At 40.7% G+C, this 2,384-nt stretch overlaps 1 protein-coding gene across 1 annotated transcript; it reads left to right on the top strand.

Moving 5' to 3' along the window:
* Positions 1–291: 291 nt before the first annotated feature.
* On the top strand, positions 292–1,038 carry PHALS_00996 (adenylate kinase; the record flags this gene model as incomplete). Its single annotated transcript, XM_024730775.1, has 2 exons — positions 292–674; positions 735–1,038. The coding sequence occupies 2 exons, from the start codon at positions 292–294 to the stop codon at positions 1,036–1,038; spliced, it is 687 nt and encodes a 228-aa protein (XP_024581019.1).
* Between the last annotated feature and the right edge of the window lie 1,346 nt (positions 1,039–2,384).

Raw genomic sequence — 2,384 nt, 5'->3', positions numbered from 1 at the left:
ATTGACGTAAAAATTTGAGAAATAGTCATGGCTACATATTTTTGGCCAGCACTGTATGTGTAGTTTAAGATATACACATTTGATGTGCATGGGAGAATATACTTGCATACAATAAGCAACGATACGTGTGCAAAGTATCAAATTTCAGGCATATTGCAAAACCATTACCAAGTTTCATTAAAAATAGCCGTGTTAACCAAGGATTTAGCCTCTTTTATATATGCTAATTGCTTCGCTTTAAATACGATACCTGTCGTTTTTGACGCTTGTGTCTTTTGCTCGCAAGTCACCATGGCGACCAAGTCTTTTAAGATTATGTTCTTGGGAGCCCCCGGCGCCGGCAAAGGCACATATGCGTCCCGTATTGCGCCCATGATGCATATTCCAACCATCTCGACGGGGGATTTGGTGCGCCACGAGATTAAGACTGGAACTGCGCTTGGCGCCAAGATCGAGGCATACAATAACAGCGGTGCCCTTGTGCCCGACAAGATTATCCTGGATATGATGGAGACTCGCCTGGCACAGGACGACGCAAAACGTGGCTTTATTTTAGACGGTTTCCCGCGGAATGTGCCACAAGCTCAAGCATTTCAGCATGTGACCGAGTTGGACCTGGTGGTGAACATTCATTTGCCTCAGTGGATCCTTTTAGACAAGATAAGTGGCAGAAGGTTGGTCGTGACACTTAATAATAACATGACGTAGGCTAAAGTTGTCGGTACGATTGACAGGGTGTGCACGAAATGTGGCTCCGGTTATAATGTGGCCTTTATCAAACATGGCAAATATCACATGCCCCCGCTACTGCCCAAAGTTGATGGAATTTGTGATTTTTGCGGTGCGGCATCACTAGTGCAGCGTCCAGACGATACACCCGAGACGGTAAAGCAGCGATTGAAGGTGTACAACCAGGAGACGGCACCGCTGATTGATTTTTACACCCAGTTAGGCAATCTTAGGACGTTTGAGGTGAAGAAAGGACTAGCGGATCTTAGTAAGCTGGTAGATCTTATAAACAAGAAGCTTTATGCATAAAATGGGCAAGTGACAGAGTGCTCATGTTCTGCTTGAATACATTAAGCGATCGAAACAGTGAACTAATGAGTAATTATGAATCAGAAAACAATTCTGCTTCTGTCTATTCAAAATATAAGACAGATTCAAATAGAGCTGTCAATTCTTGATACTATGACGCTTATATATGTGCCGTACTTTCGTGATGCTTACCATAAAATATATCCAACCGAACAGCAGCATAAAAATGACAACTATGGGCTTTCGGATTACCTGGAAGACGACATGGTGCAGATCTAACTAAGCAATTGTCGTATCAATATCGATATGAAGGAGAAATCATCTTGCTGGTAAATTGACTTTTGCGCTGCGACAAGTATCGGTGCAGCTCATGTAACGAAGGCCACATTTTGACACTACTGAACACCTCTTGTGGCCATACGAGTATTACCGATCGAGTTCGTATTACGTATGCTATTTAATATTACAGCTTCCTGGGTGGAAAATATGGGCTATAGACTCTATTGTTTTGTAAAAAATGTACGCGATATTCCTCACTGTGTTCTTCCTTCGATAATTTTGGCGCGTCGTTAATTGGAAAGGGTTCTGGCAGTGGACAGCCATATTACAAACTAACTAATTTTCGAATTCTGGTCTGCGACAGCCACCTTACTCGGATCTTTAGATCTGATGCAAGATGAGAGAGACGTATGCTAACAATTTACTCAAACTTATCATATAAGATTGTAGTGATTGCAACAAAATTCTGGTGTCAAAAGACAACAATAAATTCTATAAACTTTGATAATGATACGATGCCACCTGATACAAAACTTTGATGTTGAGTTCATCCGCAATCACTGATGCTGCACAATTTGCCTACTTAGAGAGCGATACTATATATACTCTACTCAAGAAAGATTCGTACTTCGATTGATGTGCTAAACAATGATGCTAAAACGCCGAGATAAATTCATTAAATGTTTTGAAATAGATGTGAATTTCTCAATATTTTTTATCAGTTAACTTTCAACGAGAGGTAAACTTTGTCATTCTGGAAAATTTGAATCTGACTAATTATATGTTCTTTGAGCGATATTATTACAAGTATATACTGCTCGTAACTATCTGATTATATTATACAGTATCTCGACTGAACGTCACCGATAATACTGTCAAACGTGGACCCATTACATTACAACGTCCTCAGTATCATATAAACACGATAAGCACGCAACACAAGTTGGACAAGCTCTATTATATATACAAGTACTTCGACTATCCAAAACCTGTAGCTCTTTGTCCGTATTGGACCATCCCAACAGAGCCAGTACCACGAAGTTACCAGCATTCAGCCCAGGCGACAT

This window comes from Plasmopara halstedii (genome assembly GCF_900000015.1).
Source record: "Plasmopara halstedii genome assembly, contig: Scaffold_1211, whole genome shotgun sequence".
Taxonomy (NCBI): domain Eukaryota; phylum Oomycota; class Peronosporomycetes; order Peronosporales; family Peronosporaceae; genus Plasmopara; species Plasmopara halstedii.
This window is presented reverse-complemented; position numbering and strand designations above follow the sequence as displayed.